The sequence below is a fragment of the Nicotiana tabacum genome, chromosome 15 (assembly GCF_000715075.1).
Source record: "Nicotiana tabacum cultivar K326 chromosome 15, ASM71507v2, whole genome shotgun sequence".
Taxonomy (NCBI): domain Eukaryota; kingdom Viridiplantae; phylum Streptophyta; class Magnoliopsida; order Solanales; family Solanaceae; genus Nicotiana; species Nicotiana tabacum.
This window is the reverse complement of record NC_134094.1, coordinates 43,033,586-43,059,465: the sequence shown is the minus strand read 5'-3', so window position 1 is coordinate 43,059,465 and position 25,880 is coordinate 43,033,586. Positions and strand designations below refer to the sequence as shown.

Here is a 25,880-nt window from a genome sequence, read left to right as displayed (position 1 = left end):
TTTCTGTTAGAAAACATAAGTATGTGACTTTGGTTTAAAAAGTCATACTTAGATGACCATTTGTGAAATTTTCCCACAATCTAAATTTTCTATAAAAATTATTAATACCTGTAATTGAGTTACAACTGACAGGATAGTATAAAAAGTTTATACCTACAGGCGACAGTAAGTAAATATATATATTTTGTGTAAACTCTTAGATAAAAGTATCTCACAATGTAGAGTTTTTTCGGCGCTCATCAATATTGACTTGTCTATTTTATAAAATGCAATGTCGTTTGAAATTACAATATGAGAGCATACGATCTCCAATCAAAGAATTCATCTACTGTATAGTTGCATTTTCACAAAATAATGAACAAATACATCATGTCTACAAACTAGAACCTTAGACTTAATTCCTAAAAAGAATAGGACAAAAGAAGTAACTGAAAAATAGAGATCACATGTATGAACGCAAGATGCGTGGAATCCATGAGCTCATACGCCTAGGATAGTGAAGTTTAAAAGACTCCTTGTGAAAGTGTTTTCTGAACCAAAGAGCTGAATATTTGGGGTATCTCTTTAATCCATCAGTGTAATCCACATAGCACATTCCAAATCTTAACTTGTAACCGTCAGTCCATTCAAATGTGTCAAGAAATGACCAAGCAAAGAAACCATTAATCTTCACACCGAGCCTGCCAAGTAATTATAAAACAGAAATGTTTTTAGTCAAAATTCAAAATGTTAGTTTATGTTCTTGAAATGAATTAATTATAAAAAGTTTTTTAAGATCTTGTATGCACTTACTCTATGGCTTCTTGAACTGCCAAAAGGTGCCCACGATAAAAGTTCACTCTCTGACGATCCTTTATGGCATCTTTCATTGCGATCTTACGATCAGCCATTCCTGAAAATTCATGGAAATATTAATATGTAATAGACTCAATAAATATTAGAAGTTGAAGGTCATGTCATTTTTCTTTGCCCGAGCAAGTGTGTATATATACTCCCCATTTTGTTTTAATAAGATTATGAAGTTTAAGAAAGAAAGAAAAGCTTTTGACTCATGAAAATTATTTTGTAATTTTAAATATGTCATTATTTTTAATCGTTTCAAGAACATGCATATGAAGGGTAAATTCCGAAATTTAAAATTAAATTTCGTACAGAGAAAAGAGATGACAGAATTTGACATACCAGTCTCTGTAATATAAATCGGGGGGTCATTGTACTTTTCCTTCGTGTACACTAGAAGATCTCGAAGTCCTTTTGGATAGTCAAAGAAAAAGCTCACTGCAGTCTGCACCACACCAAAAATGTCTCGTAAATTATATAAATCTTTTTGATAATAATTTAAAATTTAATTTCAGCCTTTACTAGTTATGCGCAGAACTTACAGGATCCCCAATGGGTACTCCATCTCTTTCACCTAACAACAGAAGATGCAAAAACAAAATAAGTAGATATATTTATATACAGAGGAAATATTGAAATTTTCCTTATTTATTTTGTTTTCCTTGGTTCCATTTATTTCAATTTTCGAGTAGCTTACCTGTAACGTGGACATGAGGGTCTGTTGCACTGCTGACATTAAAATTGTTTGCGGCAGGGAGATGAGCTGCATAATTTGAGGTGTAGTAATTTAGTCCTATGAAGTCAAAGGACCCTTTCATCATCTTAGCTTGCTCCGCTGTAAAATTCGGTAGCCTTTCTCCCACAATTGTACGCATAATTGAAGGATAATTTCCATACACCAATGGATCCATGAACCTAAAGGAAATAAGATTTTATTGTTAACGATGAAAGATTTTGAACTTCAAATTAGTCTTGTACCTGTATACAAGCTATGATTGATTTAACTCATTAACCAAAAGCAGTGGTGTGGCCGAAAAATTACACTGAGTATATACAAAATTATATTATGTATATATTAAACTTTGAACATGCTTCGTAAAATTTCTGGCTTCGCCAATGACCAAAAGTATGTTTAGTAATTTTTGAGTTTAACTTCTATACACTTACGGTACGTCAATTAAAATATAACCACGGGGTAACCGTTTGTAAATAGAAAAAGAGATTAGTATTATGAAATATAAGACATCTTACCTGGTACAACAAGTTAAAATAGATTGATAATGTATTAACCATTTAAAAATGTCCGTCTACATAAGTTAAATCCGTCGTAAGTAATACTTACCATCCGTACATGAAGTCAATGTATCTTTGCGCTGCTTTGACATCAAGTTCACTATTGGAGTATGGTACCAACCATTGCGACACAAGTGTTATTCCTATCTCTCCCATTTGAGATTCTTGGTATTTCTCTTTGTATAGACTTACTGTGGTAGCGTGACAAAGAAGCAAATGGTGTGCCACAACATAAGGCTCAGTTGCGGAGTTTCCGTTAGCACAAGCATTGGATTGCCAAGGGGAACATCGACCAGGTGCAGAATTTCCTGAGTCATAGCCACCATTTGTAAAAATATAAGGCTCATTCATAGTGATCCAATGCTTCACTCTATCTCCGAATTCTTTGAAGCAAAGTTCCGCGAAGTCCACAAAATCATTCCTGCAATTTGAATAACGTTCTTGCTTTTAGATTTAACTTTTTATATGATGTTATCACACTTTTTAAATAAGGTGGTCGCACAGTTCAAGAAAATTAAGGTCAAGTGACCAAGAACTTACACAACGAGGGGGCTCAAAAAGCCGCTATACTCATCTTCTAGTGTTTGCGGAAGATCCCAATGATATATAGTCACAAATGGTTGTATACCTGTTCATTTATATACCCAATTAGAGGAGAAAGAGAAAAAGAAAAAGATCCAAAAAAGGTAAAAAGAGAAGGAAAGTACTATGATTGATTTTACAAATAAAAGTACAAACCATTAGATAGAAGCTCATTGATGAGATTGTTATAAAATGCAATGCCTTCCTTGTTGACTCCTCCACTTAACTTGCCGCCTGAATCAAGGACAACTTTTAAGCAAAAAGTGATAGCATTCTCGCAAGACATAATTATAAGCGTTTTCTTGAATCGATGATCTAAGTAATTGATTTTAAGATATGATCAATGGTCATACGAGGCAATATTCTTGACCATGAGATTGAAAATCTGAAAGCATCCAACCCCACAAACTTCATGAGCTTAACATCATCCTGTTACATATTTTCACAATCGAAAAGTCGGATTTAAATAAAGAAAAACCAAACAATTCTCGTCTTACTAGAAAGAGAATTACGAAATTGAAAAGATGAACATATGTTACCTTATACATATGATAAAAGTTATCTCCTACATCCCCGTTACTTCCCTCTGATATTTTTCCTGCAACGCCCAAGAAATTAAGACAAATGAGGATATATAAAGGTTGATTCTTGTCATTATCATAATGGATTATTCATCCAGTACATCGAGAAGAAAATAGACAACGAAAGAAAAGAGACAAAGAAATAGAAACAAAGAAAAAAATACAAAGAAAGATGGAAACCTGGAAATTTGTGAGTGAAAGTATCCCATATACTAGGTCCTTTACCATCTTCATATGCTGCACCTTCATACTGAAATGGAGAGGAAATGAAATTTAATATAGAAATTCATATTGAATGAGTCTGAGGTTAAATATAAACTTGTATATGCTCTGAAAACCTACTTGATAGGCAGAAGATGATGCACCAATCAAAAAACCATCGGGAAAGCTATTGCGATTTATCGAAGTAGAGGCGATGCAATTGGCAAATATTGCAAATGTGCAGAGAAAAGCTAACTCTGCTGCAATTACTAAAGATCCTTTTATTGCCATAGTCTCTTCTAAAATTATTTTTTCTATATAATGTAATCAATTCGGATTTGAAATTCTCTAGTTTATGGTCTTAAGGCCAAGAATAGCTTGAGTTCATCTGAGTGCTTCCCTTTGAAGCTCACCTCTTTATATAGAGTTGCAAGTTAAACGTGTATGGAAAAAAATTTATATTCAAAAATTAGAAAAAGTACGAAAAAAATTACACGTTTTGTTTTGACTTAGGTACTTTTAATAGGGGGAGCCAACTACCAGGGGGTTAGATAGATGCACCCAACGAGAAGTTCTTTGATGGCGTGGGCAATAGGAAAGTGTTAAGAGAAACCAAATATTGACCCAAACAGTAATAAAAGAAAAAAGTACAATTGGGCGGTCAAAGCTACACATACATGAGTTTCTTGATAACAACTGGATAATTGGCTGATTAGATCTTAACTTTCAGTTTTCCTTTGCCACTAGGAAAAGGAAGTTTCGTAAAGGTCAAAATGGTGTGCTAACCTACGAACAATCAATCAACTGCTATTTCAAGAATCCGTGTCATCCACGGAACAAAAGATGGAACACGCCAACAATAGCTTATCTTTTATTTAGTTTTTTAAAGACCTTTTTAAACCTTAATTAAAGAAAATGACTTTTATTTTTCCCTTACTTATTTTTGGACCCAAAAATTGCTAAGACATGATTTAATGGCTTTAGGGGTGGTCGATCATGACCGCGATCATGAAGGGCCGATTTAATATTAGTAAAACTTGAGTGTTAACTATTTTAGTTAGAAAAACTATATTTTCTCCCGCTACATTTGTAACGACCCGAGCAGTCGTTTTGAGCATTTGCACATCGCTCGGTGATTTAAGAGCATGAGTAGCTCTGTATGTTGTATTATGACTTGTGTGTATCGTCGGTTTCGATTTTTGGATGATTCAGAATTAGTTTGGAAGAATGATTCTCAACTAGAAAACTTTAAGTTGGAAGAGTTGACCAAGTTAAACTCTTGAGTATTTGACATCGTATCACAGTTTTGATGGTTCAGTAAGGTCCGAATTTGCATTTGGATATTTCTAGAAGGTTTCGGCACTCATTGGCGAAAGTTGGAAATTTGAAGGTTTGGAATATCCATAAGTTTGACCGAGAGTTTACTTCGATGTTATCGGGTTCGAATTGTTGTTCTGGGAGTTGGAATAGGTTTGATATGTCATTTGGAACTTGTATGCAAAATTTGGGTTCATTCTGGATTGGTTAGGCTTGAATCGAACGCTTGGTTCGAAGTTTGAAGTTTATGAAATTATGAGATTAATCTTGATCAACGATTTATGATTTTGATATTGTTATATGTGATTTGAGGCCTCGAATAGGTTCGTGTTATATTTTGGGACTTATTTGTTTATTCGGACGGGGTTCCGAGGGGCTCGGGTGAGTTTCGGGGTGGTTTCAGACCATTTCTAGGCCATTTTTAGCTGCTAGTAAAATGAGAAAAATAGGCATGTGATTCGCGATCGTGGAGGCATTTTCGCGATCATGCACAGGAAATTCTGCTATCACTGATCTGACTTTGAAAACTTATATCTTGCAATCTATAAGGAATTTGGAGATACTCCAAAAATTAAAGTTGTAGCCCTTTGTGTCTAGTTTGCCGAAAATCAAACCGTTTGTAATTTAAAGTTTTGTACAAAAAGTTATGGCTAATATACTATAGGCTATTTGAGAAGAGTTTGGGAAGGGTTATGGAAGTTTGTTCAATGCGATCGCGGGGAAATGGCCACGATCGCATAGGGTAAAAATTATCCTGGAAAATTTGTAATCGCGATCGCATGGTGTGGGACCGCGATCATGAAGGGTACCACTGGAACAATGTATAAAGTACTCTATTTCGAAAGTTTCGGACTTTTTAGCATATTTTGAGCTGTGGAGCTCGGATTGAGGCGATTCGTTAGGCGATTTTCACTACATGGATTGGGGTAAATGTTTCCTACTCGGTTTTGATTATATTTCATGAAATCATCTTCGATTTTGGCATTTGATTGATGATTTTGAAAGAGAAATTGTGTGTGTGGGGGGGGGAGGTGTCTAAACTTTCATAAAGTGAATATTTTTGAGTTTTGAACATCAATTTGGAATCGGATTTGAGTGAATCTAGTATGGTTGGACTCGTAATTGAATGGGTTGTCAAATTTTTTGAGTTTTGTTGGGTTTTGAGGTGCGGGCCCGAGTTTGACTTTTTGGTTGACTTTGGACTTTTGATTAAATATTCGACCTTTATCGATTGGGTTTGCTTCCTTTGGCATTATTTGATGTTCTTGAGTTTCTTTGACTAGTTTTGAGCCGTTCAAAGGTAGGTACACACGGGATGGAATTTAAAGTAGACTACGAGGCGGTACCTCGGTAGTTATTCTTGTTGATTGTTGATACCTTTCAATTACATCACTTGTGTTTTATTTGCATCGTTTCCTTGGCATTTTATTCTTTGATTTCTTTCGTGATGTCTTAATTGCCTTAGTTCAGTGTAGCTATTCTTGTTATATTTCTTCATTGTATCATTTTCATTATTTTTCATTATCATACTGTCATATACTTGTTCAGGTTTTCTTATTTATTCCAGTATGGTCTTGACCTAACCTCGTCACTACTCTACCGAGGTTAGGCTTGATACTTACTAGGTTGCGTTTGGTATACTCATGCTATGCTTCTACACATTATTTTATGCAGATCTAGGTACTTCTTATCAGCCTAGGCACTCGTGAGTCAAGCTTGGAACGGAGACATCAAGGTATACATGCCGGCGTCCGCAGGCCTCGAAGTCACCCTCTATATAGTTCTATTTCATTTTCCTTTTTTATAGATACTATTGTATAGGGCTATTCAGTAGATACAATTGTTCGGTTGAGTTGCGGAGTCCTTTTTATGATAGTCGTTGGTTAATTTGAAAGATTTATCATTATTTCAGTTAGATTTGTATGTTAGGCTTACCTAGTCTTAGAGACTAGGTTCCATCACGACATCCTACGGAGGAAAATTAGGGTCGTGACAAGCTCACTAGCAACCACTGTTATCAGTAATACCTGGATCTGCACATGAAGTGTAGAGTGTAGTATGAGTACAATATATATGGCCCAAGATCGTGGAGGCATTTTCGCGATCATACACAGGAAATTCTGCTATCACTGATCTGACTTTGAAAACTTATATCTTGCAATCTATAAGGAATTTGGAAATGCTCCAAACATTAAAGTTGTTGCCCTTTGTGTCTAGTTTGCCGAAAATCAAACCGTTTGTAATTTGAAGTTTTGTACAAAAGGTTATGGCTAATATACTATAGGCTATTTGAGAAGAGTTTGGGAAGGGTTATGGAAGTTTGTTCAATGCGATCACGGGGAAATGGCCGCGATCGCATAGGGTAAAAATTATCCTGGAAAATTTGTAATCGCGATCGCATGGTGTGGGACCACAATCATGAAGGGTACCCCTGGAACAATGTATAAAGTACTCTATTTCGAAAGTTTCGGACTTTTTAGCATATTTTGAGCTGTGGAGCTCGGATTGAGGCGATTCGTTAGGCGATTTTCACTACATGGATTGGGGTAAGTGTTTCCTACTCGGTTTTGATTATATTTCATGAATTCATCTTCGATTTTGGCATTTGATTGATTATTTTGAAAGAGAAATTTTGTGTGTGGGGGGGGGGGAGGTGTCTAAACTTTCATAAATTGAATATTTTTGAGTTTTGAACATCAATTCGGAGTCGGATTTGAGTGAATCTAGTATGGTTGGACTCGTAATTGAATGAGTTGTCAAGTTGTTTGAGTTTTGTTGGGTTTTGAGGTGAGGGCCCGAGTTTGACTTTTTGGTTGACTTTGGGCTTTTGATTAAATATTCGACCTTTATCGATTGGGTTTGCTTCCTTTGGTATTATTTGATGTTCTTGAGTTTCTTTTGACTAGTTTTGAGCCGTTCAAAAGTAGGTACACACGGGATGGCATTTAAAGTAGACTACGAGGCGGTACCTCGGTAGTTATTCTGGTTGATTGTTGATACCTTTCAATTACATCACTTGTGTTTTGTTTGCATCGTTTCCTTGGCATTTTATTCTTTGATTTCTTTCGTGATGTCTTAATTGCCTTAGTTCAGTGTAGCTATTCTTGTTATATTTCTTCATTGTATCATTTCCATTGTTTTTTATTATCATACTGTCATATACCTGTTTAGGTTTTCTTATTTATTCCAGTAGGGTCTTGACCTGACTTCGTCACTACTCTACCTAGGTTAGGCTTGATACTTACTGGGTTGCGTTATGGTATACTCATGCTACGCTTCTACACATTATTTTATGCAGATCTAGGTACTTCTTATCAGCCTAGGCACTCGTGAGTCAAGCTTGGAACAGAGACATCAAGGTATACATGCCGGCGTCCGCAGGCCTCGGAGTCACCCTCTATATAGTTCTATTTCATTTTCCTTTTTTATAGATACTATTGTATAGGGCTATTCAGTAGATACAATTGTTCGGTTGAGTTGCGGAGTCCTTTTTATGATAGTCGTTGGTTAATTTGAAAGATTTATCATTATTTCAGTTAGATTTGTATGTTAGGCTTACCTAGTCTTAGAGACTAGGTTCCATCACGACATCCTACGGAGGAAAATTAGGGTCGTGACAAGCTCACTAGCAACCACTGTTATCAGTAATACCTGGATCTGCACATGAAGTGTAGAGTATAGTATGAGTACAACTGACTCCATGTACTTAATATGAAGCTAGCTTATGCTTCGCTTGAAAGCAGTGATGAGGTTGGAAAAGTTATATGCAAATTTTAACAGCCAACCAATAACAATAACAACATAATAATGGCATGTAAGGGAAAAAGCAATCAAATAATAATAGGTTCAACGCTAACACATTAAGAGGAGAAAAAACCATTCTTTTCACGTATATTATTCAAGGCATCGACTTTTTCACAAAAATCACATAGACATGGATTTGGCGAGATAAACAATGATTTCATGCTCTAAACATCAAATAGGGACATGAAATATCAATTAGCATGAGAAAAATACAATTGTATGCATGCATATCAAGTACACATGCCAAAATCAATAACATCACAATTTAATTATTAAGTATACACAATCTCAGCATGTTCATAGTGCCTGGCACGAATAACCCACATCCATACTCTCATCACTCTCACGGTGGCTAGTACAAGTACCCTTGAATTATTGCACACACAAAATCAGCACTATACGGGTGCTTGACATAAGTCCCTCACTAAGCACATATGGTGTGCCTGAACTCATAGAGCTCGAAGTAACATGGGTTATCACCTGATGACTCCAGAGAGGGCTGATCCTAGCTCAAACGTTAATTGGATCAAAAGTCAACGATCAATATCACTCAGCCCAATATGGGCCCTTGATGCAAGCGTCACTTCACTATCAATATCAACACTGCTCTATGGCCCAAGATCATTCATCAATCCCCTTAAGTCTTAATATTCCAATATATCATAGTATCATAACCAAAACACCACACAGAATATACCGATGTGGCACAACTCATGTCAAACCCGTGTCACGCATACAAGGACGCTAACAACATATGAGAAAGAGTACATAGAGATAGAGATATAACACACGGATATAATATCACGACTAAAAAATATGACTACGGCTAAGGCAAATAGCTCAACATAGGAAAAATAGGCCTATCATGTCTCAAACAGGTAAGCAATAATCAATACATGATTTCTAGCATTAATAATAGCTCACTTAGTCATACAAAAGTATAGGAAACATGGTATCCAAGAGGCCTGACAGCAAAACAAGGCATATAATAGACCAAAATTTACCTGAATCATGAGTAACTATAGTGCACGCATATACGCTTATAACCTCGCATATGCGTCACTGCCAACATATAAAAAAACATCATAGCCTGCAGGAAAATACCCTTAAGTGAAACCTAGGCAAGGTACTTACCTCGAACGAGCGAGACACAATACTCTAAGAATCCATTGTCTCTCAAATCGGCATCCTCACGAGTCAAATCTAGCAAAAAAATAACTCAATAACGACAAACAAGGGTATATGAATCAATTTCAAACGATAAAGCTTTATTCTTTATTTAATTTCTAAAAAGATAATAAAAGTCAACCCGAGCACACATGGTAAAAACTCAATTCAAGGGGTAGATCCCAACTACCCATAACCCCGCGAGTCCAAATATGTGATTAGATTCAAAAATCGAGTCCAAATCGACTCCCAAATTCTCAATTTACATTCTCCAAATTGTTGGCAAATTCCCCAAAATTTTCTTTCAAATTTCAAAATCTATGTGTGATAAAACCCTCGGAAAATAAGATATATTTTCCAATTCAAGTAGAAATCACTTACTCTCAAAAGTATGGTGAAAATCTCCTCCAAAATTGCCTCTGGCCGAGCCCCAAAAGTCAAAAATAGTAAAATTAATCCAAACCCTCGAAATATAATATTTTGCGAGTGATTTTATCATCTGCGGACAACTTGCTCACTTCTACAATGTTGTATCTGCGACAAAAAACTCACAGGTTCGAGATCACCTCAATCAAATGACTTTCGCTTCTGCAAATATCTTCCGCACCTGCGGATGCGCTTATGCGCAAACACCCTTGTACAAGCGGCCCCACACCTGCGCAACAACAACGTAGATGCGATCAACCTGAGCTACTTCAAAACTCGCTTCTGCAAACAAGAACCCCACACAAGTGGCTCCGCAAGGTGTGACGCACCTGGCTACATGTGCAATCGCAACAGAACCTGTTCTGCTCAAATTCACAAAAAATGCTCCGAAATTATTCTAAAACACACCCAATCCCTTGAGATCCTGTCGAATCATATCAACAAGTTCGATTATATTATTCAAACTTATCCAAATGCTCAAAATACTACGAATAACACCAAATCTATGAATCGAAGATCAAAATACCTCTCTTAACTTCCAAACTTTCCAGTTACGCCGGACATGTCTGAATCATGCCTAAAATTTCGGATTCCAGCCAAACTTCACGCACAAGTTTCAAAGCACTAAATGAACCCATTCCAAGCCCGAAAACATTAACCTTAGCACGATATCATTAAAGTCAACTCCCGGTCAAACCTATGAACTGTCCAAACCTTCAAATTTCCAACTTTCGACAAATAGAGCTAAAACATTCAAGGAACCACCTAATCAAAATTTGAACATACGCCCAAGTCCAAAATTACCATACAAACCTACTGGAACCACCGAATCACCAATCCGAGGTCATTTAATCAAGAGTCAAACCTTGGTCAACTCTTGTAACTTAAGCTTCCAAAAATGAACCTAAGTGTTCCAATTCACTCCCAAACTTTCCTGAAACAAAATCAACCATCCCCGCAAGTCACAAAATAATAAACAAGCGTACAGAAAACATCAAATAGGGGAACGAGGCTCAAATACACAAAATGACCGTTCGAGTCGTTAAGCTATGCCTAAGCCTTCCCTTATGTTGACAAATCTGCTTACCGGGCAATTTCAATACTAGATTCACCTCACATAATTTTACAAAACTTCTTTCATATAAAACTCCTTTAGAATAAAAAATCCATCCATTAAAATTTACGATTTCGTTGATTCGGGTTGAGTCGAGTCGATCCTCTCATAACTGTCTCAATATTTATTAAATTAGAAATTAAAAAAAACTGATGTGGAGTAAAAAAAGTTGCACCGAAAAATTATAGGTTTTCCGGCAATTGTGACTTTTGTATAAATAGGTGAATGTTTTGTATTTTTTCTGTTAGAAAACATAAGTATGTGACTTTGGTTTAAAAAGTCATACTTAGATGACCATTTGTGAAATTTTCCCACAATCTAAATTTTCTATAAAAATTATTAATACCTGTAATTGAGTTACAACTGACAGGATAGTATAAAAAGTTTATACCTACAGGCGACAGTAAGTAAATATATATATTTTGTGTAAACTCTTAGATAAAAGTATCTCACAATGTAGAGTTTTTTCGGCGCTCATCAATATTGACTTGTCTATTTTATAAAATGCAATGTCGTTTGAAATTACAATATGAGAGCATACGATCTCCAATCAAAGAATTCATCTACTGTATAGTTGCATTTTCACAAAATAATGAACAAATACATCATGTCTACAAACTAGAACCTTAGACTTAATTCCTAAAAAGAATAGGACAAAAGAAGTAAAGTAACTGAAAAATAGAGATCACATGTATGAACGCAAGATGCGTGGAATCCATGAGCTCATACGCCTAGGATAGTGAAGTTTAAAAGACTCCTTGTGAAAGTGTTTTCTGAACCAAAGAGCTGAATATTTGGGGTATCTCTTTAATCCATCAGTGTAATCCACATAGCACATTCCAAATCTTAACTTGTAACCGTCAGTCCATTCAAATGTGTCAAGAAATGACCAAGCAAAGAAACCATTAATCTTCACACCGAGCCTGCCAAGTAATTATAAAACAGAAATGTTTTTAGTCAAAATTCAAAATGTTAGTTTATGTTCTTGAAATGAATTAATTATAAAAAGTTTTTTAAGATCTTGTATGCACTTACTCTATGGCTTCTTGAACTGCCAAAAGGTGCCCACGATAAAAGTTCACTCTCTGACGATCCTTTATGGCATCTTTCATTGCGATCTTACGATCAGCCATTCCTGAAAATTCATGGAAATATTAATATGTAATAGACTCAATAAATATTAGAAGTTGAAGGTCATGTCATTTTTCTTTGCCCGAGCAAGTGTGTATATATACTCCCCATTTTGTTTTAATAAGATTATGAAGTTTAAGAAAGAAAGAAACGCTTTTGACCCATGAAAATTATTTTGTAATTTTAAATAAGTCATTATTTTTAATCGTTTCAAGAGCATGCATATGAAGAAATTTTGTACAGTGAAAAGAGATGACAGAATTTGACATACCAGTCTCTGTAATATAAATCGGGGGGTCATTGTACTTTTCCTTCGTGTATACTAGAAGATCTCGAAGTCCTTTTGGATAGCCAAAGAAAAAGCTCACTGCAGTCTGCACCACACCAAAAATGTCTCGTAAATTATATAAATCTTTTTGATAATAATTTAAAAAATAATTTCAGCCTTTACTAGTTATGCGAAGAACTTACAGGATCCCCAATGGGTACTCCATCTCTTTCACCTAACAACATAAGATGCAAAAATAAAATAAGTAGATATATTTATATACCGAGGAAATATTGAAATTTTCCTTATTTATTTTGTTTTCCTTGGTTCCATTTATTTCAATTTTCGAGTAGCTTACCTGTAACGTGGACATGAGGGTCTGTTGCACTGCTGACATTAAAATTGTTTGTGGCAGGGAGATGAGCTGCATAATTTGAGGTGTAGTAATTTAGTCCTATGAAGTCAAAGGACCCTTTCATCATCTTAGCTTGCTCCGCTGTAAAATTCGGTAGCCTTTCTCCCACAATTGTACGCATAATTGAAGGATAATTTCCATACACCAATGGATCCATGAACCTATAGGAAATAAGATTTTATTTTTAACGATGAAAGATTTTGAACTTCAAATTAGTCTTGTACCTGTATACAAGCTATGATTGATTTAACTCATTAACCAAAAGCAGTGGTGTGGCCGAAAAATTACACTGAGTATATACAAAATTTTATTATGTATATATTAAACTTTGAACATGCTTCGTAAAATTTCTGGCTTCGCCAATGACCAAAAGTATGTTTAGTAATTTTTTAGTTTAACTTCTATACACTTACGGTACGTCAATTAAAATATAACCACGGGATAACCGTTTGTAAATAGAAAAAGAGATTAGTATTATGAAATATAAGACATCTTACCTGCTACAACAAGTTAAAATAGATTGATAATGTATTAACCATTTAAAAATATCTGTCTACATAAGTTAAATACGTCGTAAGTAATACTTACCATCCGTACATGAAGTCAATGTATCTTTGCGCTGCTTTGACATCAAGTTCACTATTGGAGTATGGTACCAACCATTGCGACACAAGTGTTATTCCTATCTCTCCCATTTGAGATTCTTGGTATTTCTCTTTGTATAGACTTACTGTGGTAGCGTGACAAAGAAGCAAATGGTGTGCCACAACATAAGGCTCAGTTGCGGAGTTTCCGTTAGCACAAGCATTGGATTCTCAAAATTATAAGGCTCATTCATAGTGATCCAATGCTTCACTCTGTCTCCGAATTCTTTGAAGCAAAGTTCCGCGAAGTCCACAAAATCATTCCTGCAATTTGAATAACATTCTTGCTTTTAGATTTAACTTTTTATATGATGTTATCACACTTTTTAAATAAGGTGGTCGCACAGTTCAAGAAAATTAAGGTCAAGTGACCAAGAACTTACACAACGAGGGGGCTCAAAAAGCCGCTATACTCATCTTCTAGTGTTTGCGGAAGATCCCAATGATATATAGTCACAAATGGTTGTATACCTGTTCATTTATATACCCAATTAGAGGAGAAAGAGAAAAAGAAAAAGATCCAAAAAAGGTAAAAAGAGAAGGAAAGTACTATGATTGATTTTACAAATAAAAGTACAAACCATTAGATAGAAGCTCATTGATGAGATTGTTATAAAATGCAATGCCTTCCTTGTTGACTCCTCCACTTAACTTGCCGCCTGAATCAAGGACAACTTTTAAGCAAAAAGTGATAGCATTCTCGCAAGACATAATTATAAGCGTTTTCTTGAATCGATGATCTAAGTAATTGATTTTAAGATATGATCAATGGTCATACGAGGCAATATTCTTGACCATGAGATTGAAAATCTGAAAGCATCCAACCCCACAAACTTCATGAGCTTAACATCATCCTGTTACATATTTTCACAATCGAAAAGTCGGATTTAAATAAAGAAAAACCAAACAATTCTCGTCTTACTAGAAAGAGAATTACGAAATTGAAAAGATGAACATATGTTACCTTATACATATGATAAAAGTTATCTCCTACATCCCCGTTACTTCCCTCTGATATTTTTCCTGCAACGCCCAAGAAATTAAGACAAATGAGGATATATAAAGGTTGATTCTTGTCATTATCATAATGGATTATTCATCCAGTACATCGAGAAGAAAATAGACAACGAAAGAAAAGAGACAAAGAAATAGAAACAAAGAAAAAAATACAAAGAAAGATGGAAACCTGGAAATTTGTGAGTGAAAGTATCCCATATACTAGGTCCTTTACCATCTTCATATGCTGCACCTTCATACTGAAATGGAGAGGAAATGAAATTTAATATAGAAATTCATATTGAATGAGTCTGAGGTTAAATATAAACTTGTATATGCTCTGAAAACCTACTTGATAGGCAGAAGATGATGCACCAATCAAAAAACCATCGGGAAAGCTATTGCGATTTATCGAAGTAGAGGCGATGCAATTGGCAAATATTGCAAATGTGCAGAGAAAAGCTAACTCTGCTGCAATTACTAAAGATCCTTTTATTGCCATAGTCTCTTCTAAAATTATTTTTTCTATATAATGTAATCAATTCGGATTTGAAATTCTCTAGTTTATGGTCTTAAGGCCAAGAATAGCTTGAGTTCATCTGAGTGCTTCCCTTTGAAGCTCACCTCTTTATATAGAGTTGCAAGTTAAACGTGTATGGAAAAAAATTTATATTCAAAAATTAGAAAAAGTACGAAAAAAATTACACGTTTTGTTTTGACTTAGGTACTTTTAATAGGGGGAGCCAACTACCAGGGGGTTAGATAGATGCACCCAACGAGAAGTTCTTTGATGGCGTGGGCAATAGGAAAGTGTTAAGAGAAACCAAATATTGACCCAAACAGTAATAAAAGAAAAAAGTACAATTGGGCGGTCAAAGCTACACATACATGAGTTTCTTGATAACAACTGGATAATTGGCTGATTAGATCTTAACTTTCAGTTTTCCTTTGCCACTAGGAAAAGGAAGTTTCGTAAAGGTCAAAATGGGGTGCTAACCTACGAACAATCAATCAACTGCTATTTCAAGAATCCGTGTCATCCACGGAACAAAAGATGGAACACGCCAACAATAGCTTATCTTTTATTTAGTTTTTTAAAGACCTTTTTAAACCTTAATTAAAGAAAATGACTTTTATTTTTCCCTTACTTATTTTTGGACCCAAAAATTGCTAAGACATGATTTAATGGCTTTAGGGGTGGTCGATCATGACCGCGATCATGAAGGGCCGATTTAATATTAGTAAAACTTGAGTGTTAACTATTTTAGTTAGAAAAACTATATTTTCTCCCGCTACATTTGTAACGACCCGAGCAGTCGTTTTGAGCATTTGCACATCGCTCGGTGATTTAAGAGCATGAGTAGCTCTGTATGTTGTATTATGACTTGTGTGTATCGTCGGTTTCGATTTTTGGATGATTCAGAATTAGTTTGGAAGAATGATTCTCAACTAGGAAGCTTTAAGTTGGAAGAGTTGACCAAGTTAAACTCTTGAGTATTTGACATCGTATCACAGTTTTGATGGTTCAGTAAGGTCCGGATTTGCATTTGGATATTTCTAGAAGGTTTCGGCACTCATTGGCGAAAGTTGGAAATTTGAAGGTTTGGAATATCCATAAGTTTGACCGAGAGTTTACTTCGATGTTATCGGGTTCGAATTGTTGTTCTGGGAGTTGGAATAGGTTTGATATGTCATTTGAAACTTGTATGCAAAATTTGGGTTCATTCTGGATTGGTTAGGCTTGAATCGAACGCTTGGTTCGAAGTTTGAAGTTTATGAAATTATGAGATTAATCTTGATCAACGATTTATGATTTTAATATTGTTATATGTGATTTGAGGCCTCGAATAGGTTCGTGTTATATTTTGGGACTTATTTGTATATTCGGACGGGGTTCCGAGGGGCTCGGGTGAGTTTCGGGGTGGTTTCAGACCATTTCTAGGCCATTTTTAGCTGCTAGTAAAATGAGAAAAATAGGCATGTGATTCGCGATCGTGGAGGCATTTTCACGATCATGCACAGGAAATTCTGCTATCACTGATCTGACTTTGAAAACTTATATCTTGCAATCTATAAGGAATTTGGAGATACTCCAAAAATTAAAGTTGTAGCCTTTTGTGTCTAGTTTGCCGAAAATCAAACCGTTTGTAATTTAAAGTTCTGTACAAAAAGTTATGGCTAATATACTATAGGCTATTTGAGAAGAGTTTGGGAAGGGTTATGGAAGTTTGTTCAATGCGATCGCGGGGAAATGGCCACGATCGCATAGGGTAAAAATTATCCTGGAAAATTTGTAATCGCGATCGCATGGTGTGGGACCGCGATCATGAAGGGTACCCCTGGAACAATGTATAAAGTACTCTATTTCGAAAGTTTCGGACTTTTTAGCATATTTTGAGCTGTGGAGCTCGGATTGAGGCGATTCGTTAGGCGATTTTCACTACATGGATTGGGGTAAGTGTTTCCTACTCGGTTTTGATTATATTTCATGAATTCATCTTCGATTTTGGCATTTGATTGATGATTTTGAAAGAGAAATTGTGTGTGTGGGGGGGGGAGGTGTCTAAACTTTCATAAAGTGAATATTTTTGAGTTTTGAACATCAATTCGGAGTCGGATTTGAGTGAATCTAGTATGGTTGGACTCGTAATTGAATAGGTTGTCAAATTTTTTGAGTTTTATTGGGTTTTGAGGTGCGGGCCTGAGTTTGACTTTTTGGTTGACTTTGGACTTTTGATTAAATATTCGACCTTTATCGATTGGGTTTGCTTCCTTTGGCATTATTTGATGTTCTTGAGTTTCTTTGACTAGTTTTGAGCCGTTCAAAGGTAGGTACACACGGGATGGCATTTAAAGTAGACTACAAGGCGGTACCTCGGTAGTTATTCTTGTTGATTGTTGATACCTTTCAATTACATCACTTGTGTTTTGTTTGCATCGTTTCCTTAGCATTTTATCCTTTGATTTCTTTCGTGATGTCTTAATTGCCTTAGTTCAGTGTAGCTATTCTTGTTATATTTCTTCATTGTATCATTTCCATTATTTTTCATTATCATATTGTCATATACCTGTTCAGGTTTTCTTATTTATTCCAGTATGGTCTTGACCTAACCTCGTCACTACTCTACCGAGGTTAGGCTTGATACTTACTGGGTTGCGTTATGGTATACTCATGCTATGCTTCTACACATTATTTTATGCAGATCTAGGTACTTTTATCAGCCTAGGCACTCGTGAGTCAAGCTTGGAACGGAGACATCAAGGTATACATGCCGGCGTCCGCAGGCCTCGGAGTCACCCTCTATATAGTTCTATTTCATTTTTCTTTTTTATAGATACTATTGTATAGGGCTATTCAGTAGATACAATTGTTCGGTTGAGTTGCGGAGTCCTTTTTATGATAGTCGTTGGTTAATTTGAAAGATTTATCATTATTTAAGTTAGATTTGTATGTTAGGCTTACCTAGTCTTAGAGACTAGGTTCCATCACGACATCCTACGGAGAAAAATTAGGATCGTGACAAGCTCACTAGCAACCACTGTTATCAGTAATACCTGGATCTGCACATGAAGTGTAGAGAGAAAAATAGGCATGTGATTCGCGATCGTGGAGGCATTTTCGCGATCATGCACAGGAAATTCTGCTATCACTGATCTGACTTTGAAAACTTATATCTTGCAATCTATAAGGAATTTGGAGATGCTCCAAAAATTAAAGTTGTAGCCCTTTGTGTCTAGTTTGCCGAAAATCAAACCGTTTGTAATTTGAAGTTTTGTACAAATGGTTATGGCTAATATACTATAGGCTATTTGAGAAGAGTTTGGGAAGGGTTATGGAAGTTTGTTCAATGCGATCACGGGGAAATGGCCGCGATCACATAGGGTAAAAATTATCCTGGAAAATTTGTAATTGTGATCGCATGGTGTGGGACCACAATCATGAAGGGTACCCCTGGAACAATGTATAAAGTACTCTATTTCGAAAGTTTCGGACTTTTTAGCATATTTTGAGCTGTGGAGCTCGGATTGAGGCGATTCGTTAGGCGATTTTCACTACATGGATTGGGGTAAGTGTTTCCTACTCGGTTTGGATTATATTTCATGAATTCATCTTCGATTTTGGCATTTGATTGATGATTTTGAATGAGAAATTGTGTGTGTGGGGGGGGGGAGGTGTCTAAACTTTCATAAAGTGAATATTTTTGAGTTTTGAACATCAATTCGGAGTCGGATTTGAGTGAATCTAGTATGGTTGGACTCGTAATTGAATGGGTTGTCAAATTTTTTGAGTTTTGTTGGGTTTTGAGGTGCGGGCCCGAGTTTGACTTTTTGGTTGACTTTGGGCTTTTGATTAAATATTCGACCTTTATCAATTGGGTTTGCTTCCTTTGGCATTATTTGATGTTCTTGAGTTTCTTTTGACTAGTTTTGAGCCGTTCAAAGGTAGGTACACACGGGATGGCATTTCTAGAATATTGTTTGGCTTGCTCTGTATTAATCTCGGGTTATTCGAGGTAAGTAACACTTTTAAATAGGGTGATGAGGGTATGAACCCCCGACTATACCTGTTATGTGTTTGGTGTTGAGGTGACGCACATGCTAGGTGACAGGCATGTGGGTATGCACCATGTGAATTATGACTTGATTGTTTTTGTAGTACTGTGTAGTGACCTAATCTTGTTTCTATCCATAAAATTCCTATGTGCTAGAGTAATCGAGTTGTGATCTATGTTAGAAACCATGTTTAGGCTATATGCTTATCCTGTTGGGACCCACCGAGGTCATTTCTGTTGTTGAGTTATTTACGTAAATTGCAATTACATACTATGTCATACTCATTCATTGCATATCATATCTCAGTCTATGTTATCATTTGTCTCACGTCATATTATCATTGCTTGAGTTGATTGAAATGAGATTTGTAAGGCCGAGAGACTGGAGAGATTGATGACTGAGTGAGGCCGAGGGCCTGATTGTGAGGATGTTTATGGGATCATGTTGCATGCTACAGTAGGCTTTATTGATTCATGCCATGATTGGCTTATATTAGCGGTTGGGCAGGATCCGCCCCTCTAGAGTCTGACTTACCAGTAGTGACCGAAGGAAACTACTGAGTGCGAGTGCGAGTGTGAGTGGGAGTGCCGTGTGCGAGTGCCGAGCGACTCTGAGGATTGAGTGCATGTGAGGATTGAGCGACTGTAAGGACTAAGTGACTGTGAGGACTAAGTGACTGTAAGGACTGAGTGACTGGGAGGAATGAGCGAATTGATACTCCTAGAGTATGCATATGGTTTTATCACTGCGTTGCATCACAGTTGTCATGCATACTTGACATACATGCATAGAGATGCATTTCCTCATGTTGTATGCATTGTGACATTCATGACTTCAGATGTACATTGACATGTAGGCATAGAGATGTACTTTTCTCATGCCATCTAATAATGAAACATCTTATTTGTTGTTGAAAGTGTTTGGGAAAAATCACAGTTTACAGATTTACTCATATTTTGGTGATTTCGGTGAAAGATTTGGGTTTTACTGTTATACTTAAAAAGCATGCTTATTTTCTAGAACTTTGAACGAGCTGAGCATCATATCTTTGAGCTATTAATTACACTACTTTATTTATATTGTTACGAGTTTTTCCCGGCTGTTGGTGTTGGACTCTGACCATTGTCCAAGCTCGTCACTACTTTCAACCTAAGGTTAGGTTTGTTACTTATCCTTTCTTCTATAAATAGAGGAGAATTCAGTTCATTATGTACATAAGTTTGAAGTTTGATTAATATATCAGATTCTCTCTATACTTGTCTTTACTTTACTGTCTTTATTTTATAACACGTTATTAGCACGAGACTCTGCCATCTCGAGAAAATACTTTGAAAGTATCAGAGGTATGAACTTTCTTTTTCTAAATAATGTCAAATCTTTCTAAACTTGAGTTTGTAGCCCTGGATATATCGGGCAAAAGCTACATGTCTTGGGTGCTTGATGCCGAAATTCATCTTGATGTGATGGGTCTGGCAGACACCATCAAAGATAAAAATCAGGCATTAAACCAAGATCGTTCCAAAGCAATGATATTCCTATGCCATCACCTTGATGAGGGCCTGAAAATGGAATATTTTACTTTTAAAGATCCAGTCATATTGTGGAATAATTTGAAAGATAGATATGACCACCTGAAGATGATCGTTCTTCCACAGGAACGTTATGATTGGACTCATTTAAATCTATCAGTGAGTATAATTCTGCTATGTTTAGAATTATTTCCCAATTGAAACTATGTGGTGACAATATTACTGATCATGATATGTTGGAGAAAACTTTCATCACTTTTCATGCCTCGAATATGCTCCTGCAGCAGCAATATCGAGAGATGGGATTCAAAAAGTATTCTGAACTTATCTCACATCTTCTTGTAGCCGAGCAACATAATGGGCTATTAATGAAAAAACATAAAAATCGACCTACGAGTTCTTGTCCATTCCCTGAAGTGAATGAGACGAACTTCCACCAAGCTAAGCATGGAAGAGGACGTCGCCCCAGTCATGGTCATGGCCGTGGTCGGGGAGGAAACTCTAATCGTGGTAATAACAATGCACCAAAGAACCCTCCTCACCACCAGCAGTAGAAAAGGAAGGAACAAAAGCATGAAGCGGTGCAAGCGGCAAAGCCAGAAAATGCATGCTATAGATGTGGAGGAAAAGGGCACTGGTCACGTACATGCCGTACGCCAAAGCACCTGGTTGAGCTGTATCAATCCTCCCTGAAGAAGACAGAGAAAAATGCTTAAGCAAATTTTATTTCTGAAGATAATTTAGACTTCATGCATTTGGATGTAGCTGATTATTTGCACTCCCGGAAGGAGAAACAAGTCATGTGATCGGTAGTGAATCTGTAGAAATGTAAATATTTTAATTTTTGTTGTTTGTAGTAGATAGTATAGTTATATAATTGTTGTACATAAATAAAAGTTATGCTTTGAAAATAATGTTTACTATCATATTAATTTTGTTTATGTCATTTTGAAGAATATGGAAAATCCTCAAATTATGTTTGGATCAAAAACCAACATGAAGATATTTGTGTAATTGATAGTGGAACAACTCATGCCATATTCAAAGATCAGAAATACATTTCTTATTTGCATAAGGAAAAAGCAAATGTTTCCACAATTTCTGGTAATAAGTTTGATTGAAGGCTCCGGAAGAGCTACTGTATTTCTGTATAAGGGAACAAAACTTATTATTGACAATGTATTGTTCTCCTCCAAGTCCCGAAGAAAGTTGTTGAGTTTTATAGATATCCGCCGAAATGGGTATCATGTTGAGACAATAGATGAAATGAACGTGGAATATCTTTGTATTACAAAGAATATTTCTGGCCATAAATGCATTGTAGAAAAGTTACCAACTCTATCGTAAACCAGAAGTTTAATGATTCAATTACTTTTGTGCTTTGGCATGGCCGTTTGGGCCATCCTGGATCAATAATGATGAGTTTAATTACTGAAAATTCGAGTGGGTATCCATTAAAGAACCTGAAGATTCTTACAAATGATAAATTTTCTTGTGATGCTTGTTATCAAGGCAAAATGATCACTAGACCATCACCAATAAAGGTTGGCATTGAGTCCCCTACCTTTTTAGAATGTATACATGGGGATATATTTGGACCTATTCACCCACCAAGTGGGCTGTTTAGATATTTTATGGTCCTAATAGATGCATCTTCAAGATGGTCTCATGTGTGCCTACTATCATCTCGCAACCTGGCGTTTGCAAAGTTATTAGCCCAAATAATTCGATTAAGGGCACAATTCCTAGATTATCGTATAAAGGCTATTCGCCTTGATAATGCCGGAGAATTCTCATCTCAAGCTTTTGATAATTACTGCCTATCAGTTGGAATAAAAGTTGAATATCTTGTAGCTTATGTTCATACTCAAAATGGCCTTGCAGAGTCATTTATTAAACTGCTGCAATTGATAGCAAGACCACTACTTATGAAAACAAAATTGCCCACTCCTGTTTAGGGCCATGCTATCTTGCACGCATCATCACTTATCCGTCTCAGACCAACACATTATAATAAATATTCTCCGTCACAATTAGTTTTTGGTCATGAACCAAATATTATCCATCTACAAATTTTTGGATGTGCTGTATATGTGCCAGTAGCACCACCACAACGCAGTAAGATGGGCCCTCAAAGAATGTTAGGAATATATATTGGGTTTGAATCACCCTCTATTATTCGCTATCTTGAACCATTGACAGGAGATTTATTTACTGCACGATTTGCAGATTGTCGATTTGATAAAATAAATTTCCCATAATTAGGGGGAGAGAAAAAGAAAATCAAAAGAGAAATTGTGTGAAAAGTTTCATCCTTATGTCACATTGATCCACGTACCCCTATATGTAATCAGGAGGTCCAGAAGATCATCTATCTACAGAATATAGCAAATCAAATGCCAGACGCATTTACTGATTTGAAAAGGATAACTAAGTCGCATATCCCTGCAGAGAATGTGCCTATCCGAATTGATGTCCCAGCAGGACCATCTACTAGCATGAAAGCTAGTGAACCTAAAGCACGCCTGAAGCGTGGTACACCTTTGGGTTCTAAGGATCGAAATCCTAGAAAAAGAAAATCGACAAATGATCAAAATGATATTATGAAGGTATCTCCTGAAGAGACCCAAGATCTGATTAGTTCTGAGATTCCTGAAGAAATCAATGAACCCGAGACTCAAGTGAGTGAGGAACTTTTAATAAGTTCTACTGGAGATGGGATTAATTTAAATCGATCTGAAATAGTGGTGGATAATATTTTTGCATATAATGTTGCACTTAACATTATGCAAGATAATGAGAATCTTGAACCCCGATTTGTCGAAGAATATCGACAAAGAACTGATTGGCCAAAATGGCAAGAGTCAATTCAATCAGAATTGAGGTCACTTGCTAAAAGAGAGGTCTTTGGACCAGTAGTCCAAACACCTGCTGGTATAAAGCCAGTTGGTCATAAATGGATTTTTGTGCGAAAAAGGAATGATAAAAATGAAGTTGAAAGATACAAGGCTCGCCTTGTTGCACAAGGATTCTCACAACGACCTGGAGTCGATTATGAAGAAACATATTCACCAGTTATGGATGCCATAACATTTCGATATCTCATCAGTTTAGCCTTACGTGAATGGCTTGAAATACATCTAATGGATGTGGTTACAGCTCATGTGTGCGGATCACTTGATAATGAAATTTATATAAAAATCCCTGAAGGATTTAAAATGCCTGAACCATATTAAAATCTCGAAAAATGTACTCAATCAGATTACAAAGATCTTTGTACGGTTTAAAGCAATCTGGGCGCACGTGGTATAATCGCCTCAGTGAATATTTGCTGAAAGAGGGTTACATAAATGATGTTATTTGTCCATGTATTTTTATAAAGAAAATAGCTTCATAATTTGTTATACTTGCTATTTATGTTGATGACATAAATCTTGTTGGAACTTCAGAAGAGCTCCAAAAAGGCAATGGAATATCTTAAGAAAGAATTTGAGATGAAAGTTCTTGGAAAAACAAAACTTTGTATTGGTCTGAAAATTGAATATTTAGCAGACGAGATCTTTATCCATCAATCTGCCTATACAGAAAGGCTCTTAAAATGCTTTTACATGGACAAAGCGCACCCATTAAGTACACCAATGGATGTTCGATCACTTGAAGTGAATAAAGATTTGTTCCGACCTCCAGAAGAGGATGAGGAACTCTGTGGTCCCGAAGTACCCTATCTCAGTGCAATTGGTACACTAATGTATCTTGTTAATGCTACAAGGCCTGGCATAGCATTTTTTATTAATTTACTAGCAAGTTATAGTTCTTCTCCTACACGGAGATATTGGAACGGGATTAAGCATATATTGCGATATTTAAAGGGAACTCTTGATATGAGTTTGTTTTATGCTAACAAAGATAGTGCAGATCTTGTTGGTTATGCAGATGCAGGTTATTTATCTGATCCCCATAAAGCTAGATCTCAAATCGGGTACGTTTTTACATGTGGAGGTACTATCATATCATGGCGCTCCACAAAGCAATCTATTGTTGCTACTTCTTCAAATCATGCTGAAATAATAGCTATTCATGAAGCAAGTAGGGAATGCGTATGGTTGAGATCAATAATTTATTTTATTCGAGAAAAATGTGGTTTGGAATGTGAGAAAAGACCCACAATATTATACGAAGATAATGTTGCATGCATAGCCCAATTGAAGGGGGGATTTATAAAAGGAGATAGAACAAAGCACATTTCACAAAAAATATTCTACACACACGATCTTTAGAAAAATAGTGACATTGATATGCAACAAATCCGTTCAAGTGACAATCCGGCAGATTTATTCACTAAATCTTTACCAACTTCAACTTTTGAGAAGATGGTATACAAGATTGGAATGCGGAGACTTAAATATTTGAAACAAGGTTTTCATCATGGGGAGTAAAATACGTTATGTACTCTTTTTTCCTTACTAAGATTTTTTCCCACAGGGTTTTCCTTATAAGGTTTTTAATGAGGTAGCTAGTAATGCGTATTACTAAATATGTGTACTCTTTTTCTTTCACTAGGATTTTTTCCCATAGGGTTTTTTTTTAGTAAGGTTTTAATGAGGCACATTATCTTTTAATGAATATCCAAGGGGGAGTGTTATAAATATATTATATTATGGATGTTCATTTAGTACTCCGTTGTAAATAAGCTTCCTGAAGAAGCTTATCCATATAAGGCTCCGCCGTAAATATGTTTATCTATTTAGTACTCCATTGAAAATAAGCCTCCTGAAGAAGCTTATCTTTTCGGTACTCCGTTATGGATAAATATTACTCATGGTAGAATATTATCTATATCTGGTACAACATTTTAAAGTAGCAGCTTACACAACAGCTTACAAGCAGCTTACACAATAGCAGCTTACAAGCAGCTTACACAGCAGCTTGCAGTAGCAGCTTACACAACAGCTTCCTTTTTTCTATAAATAGAGGAGAATTCAGTTCATTATGTACATAAGTTTGAAGTTTGAATAATA

At 36.0% G+C, this 25,880-nt stretch overlaps 2 protein-coding genes across 2 annotated transcripts; both read right to left on the bottom strand.

Moving 5' to 3' along the window:
* Positions 1-307: 307 nt before the first annotated feature.
* Positions 308-3,888, bottom strand: LOC142169443 (beta-glucosidase 12-like). Its single transcript, XM_075230796.1, has 12 exons — positions 3,639-3,888; positions 3,477-3,546; positions 3,255-3,313; positions 3,069-3,144; positions 2,872-2,949; positions 2,674-2,761; positions 2,183-2,554; positions 1,538-1,755; positions 1,383-1,414; positions 1,183-1,285; positions 793-892; positions 308-680 (listed from the first exon to the last, which is right to left on the bottom strand). The coding sequence occupies exons 1-12, from the start codon at positions 3,786-3,788 to the stop codon at positions 443-445; spliced, it is 1,584 nt and encodes a 527-aa protein (XP_075086897.1). The 5' UTR covers positions 3,789-3,888; the 3' UTR covers positions 308-442.
* A 7,982-nt stretch (positions 3,889-11,870) lies between these two features.
* On the bottom strand, positions 11,871-15,389 carry LOC107761638 (beta-glucosidase 12). Its single transcript, XM_075230795.1, is given in 13 exon segments — positions 11,871-12,248; positions 12,361-12,460; positions 12,728-12,830; positions 12,928-12,959; positions 13,083-13,300; positions 13,728-13,945; positions 13,948-14,047; positions 14,167-14,254; positions 14,365-14,442; positions 14,562-14,637; positions 14,748-14,806; positions 14,970-15,039; positions 15,132-15,389. Coding segments are annotated over 13 exon segments (1,530 nt in total). The 5' UTR covers positions 15,282-15,389; the 3' UTR covers positions 11,871-12,010.
* Between the last annotated feature and the right edge of the window lie 10,491 nt (positions 15,390-25,880).

Coding starts and splice junctions, on each gene's coding strand:
- LOC142169443 (XM_075230796.1), bottom strand. CDS start 3,788: ATGGCAATAAAAGGATCTTTAGTAATTGCAGCAGAGTTAGCTTTTCTC. Junction 2,762..2,871: donor CAATGAGCTTCTATCTAATG/GTTTGTACTTTT, acceptor ATAAATGAACAG/GTATACAACCATTTGTGACT. Junction 893..1,182: donor GATTTATATTACAGAGACTG/GTATGTCAAATT, acceptor ATGAATTTTCAG/GAATGGCTGATCGTAAGATC.